The sequence below is a fragment of the Montipora capricornis genome, chromosome 4, assembly GCF_036669925.1.
Source record: "Montipora capricornis isolate CH-2021 chromosome 4, ASM3666992v2, whole genome shotgun sequence".
In the NCBI taxonomy this organism is placed as follows: Eukaryota; Metazoa; Cnidaria; class Anthozoa; order Scleractinia; family Acroporidae; genus Montipora; species Montipora capricornis.
The window spans coordinates 52,425,743-52,427,962 of NC_090886.1; the positions used below are offsets into that span (position 1 = coordinate 52,425,743).

General features: G+C 36.0%; 1 protein-coding gene across 1 annotated transcript in view; it reads right to left on the minus strand.

Annotated features, from left to right (window-relative positions):
• Positions 1-833: 833 nt before the first annotated feature.
• The window catches only part of LOC138044891 (uncharacterized), a 2,304-nt gene continuing 917 nt past the window's right edge, over positions 834-2,220 (minus strand). Inside the window, exon 1 of the mRNA XM_068891280.1 lies at positions 834-2,220. This exon is cut by the window's right edge and continues 917 nt beyond it. Coding sequence (XP_068747381.1) covers positions 1,724-2,220 — 497 coding nt within the window. The 3' untranslated portion in view covers positions 834-1,723.

Below are 2,220 nucleotides of genomic sequence, written 5' to 3' on the forward strand. Positions count from 1 at the left end.
TTTACATGGTTACAAAGACTACAATCTTTGACCCAGGAAGAGAGACATTAAACATGCATCTCTCCTCCACTTCCAAGAAACCAAGCTGAAGATGCATGCTATTTTTTTCATCACTGCAACTGGGGAAAGGGTAATCTGATTTTTTTGCGACATGTCCAAGATCGAAGTGTACTTGTAGATGTTTGGAAATGGATGGTTTTCACCATAATCACAATTATCATAAGAGGGTGATTGATAAAATTTTATACACATAGGAATTTGCATATAAGTTAATACTGAAATTCAAAGCTCAAATAATACAAAGTGAAAAAGGCTCCAACCTTGCTGGACTCATGAAGAGAGAAATTACAAATCTCTCCTCCTTCACTTCCAAAACAACGTCATGCAGAAGATGCATGCTGTTTTTTTATTCATCACTGAAAATTGGGAAGGGTAATGTGAATTTTCTTCTAAAAAATTATATCCAATTATTAAAGTGGATATGAAGATGTTTTGTAATGGATGTTTACATCATCATCTGAAAGGGTGCTGTTTGTGATAAATTTTTAAATGCACCAAAATGTGCAAATAATTAAGTTAATACTTGAATTTTAACTTCAAATCAAATGGTAACAAAAGCCACGATCCAAAAGAACTAATACTGATAATACTTTTTTTTCTTTTTTTTTTTTTCAACATTTAAACTGGGTAAGGACTGGTCGTCTGAATTTTTTTTTTAATGAAATGTCGCTGATTGCCGTTATGGCAATATACTTTCTACAGAGGTTAATCTTTGAACTGGAGAAACTGATAATTCAATGGTATAGTTGGTGGATTAAGAATGCACAAACCTCACAACCACCCAGTTCACTATATTTTCTAACCGGACTTGTTTTGCGCACATACAACAGGAGCATTTGTCTCCTTCAAATTACTGCTTCGAGCTTCTTGCTTGCCCAAATGAGAGAAAAACAGGCTGGCACATAAGACAATGGTTGAGTATTAAGCAACTCTATGTAACCACATAGCAGATATGATGTCAATATTATTTAAATAACGTTCAGACCTGATTTTATCAACAATGTTTGGTTTTTTTTTTTCTTTTCCAAATCAACATAGAAGTGTTGAAACAGGTGTCAACATACTGGTGATATGCCAAATACAAAGTGCTTACTAAAGGAAGCAAGCGACTTGTGGGTGCAGACATGGGCCAACTGAATTATTGATAGTCATTTAACAAAAAATTGATGGAGGATCATGCAAACTTTCTTAAAAGATAGGCTATTAGTCTCACTTTAAAAGACAGGCTATTAGTCTCACTTTAAAAGACATGGTGTAAATAATAATCTTTTTCTCTTTCATGTTTCTACATAAATTCCAAGAATGGGAAAAACAATAACAGACTTGACTTGTTTGCACTTTTTCTCGTCTAAATTTGGGTCATTCGTCAACACTCAAAAGTATTTTCTTTCAGAACAGTGTGTTGATGCTTGCATGCACTAGTGAATCTAGCATGCATTTATTATCATATCATCTGTTTTCAGGAAACAAAAATCATCATTACTTGAGTGATTAATGTTAACGCCTAGTCTTCACTCCTCAGTTTCTTTGAAACTGGTGCTGTCTATACTTAACTGTGTTATGAACAAATCAAACAAACATATGTTTTAAATAAAATCAATAGAAATTTGAGATCTTCTTTGTTGACGGGATATACTTCCTGATGCACCTGCTGCAGAACAGATCATTGTTCGTCTTCACTTTCGATGTCAAGCAAGCCAAGCTTTATGATAGCTTTATATTGATCTGGAATCTCCATGAGAGCATGGAGCGCAAATGCTGCATCAGGATATCTGGATTTGCGTGTAACGTCCTCGAACTCTACAAACTGAAAGTTATCAAATTGCCTTTGGGGAAGAAGATCGTCGTATTCGCGCATGCGGTCCCATGGTCCATCTCCAACCCCTACAACCAAAATAGCAAGGGGATAATTGGACGCTTCCAAAATAGCGTTTCTCGTGCTAAATTCGTGTTCCTCCACCACTTGTCCATCTGCAATGATCACCAGAATATGAAATGATTGTTGCTTTTTGACGATCTCGATTGATTCTTTTATGATCGGGGCGAAAGTTGTTGGCCCGCTTAAGGTCACACGACGGACTGAATCATTGTATTTGGTCAAAACATCGTCCAAACCTTTACAAGGGGATCGATCCTCACACAAACAGAACACGCTCTGAT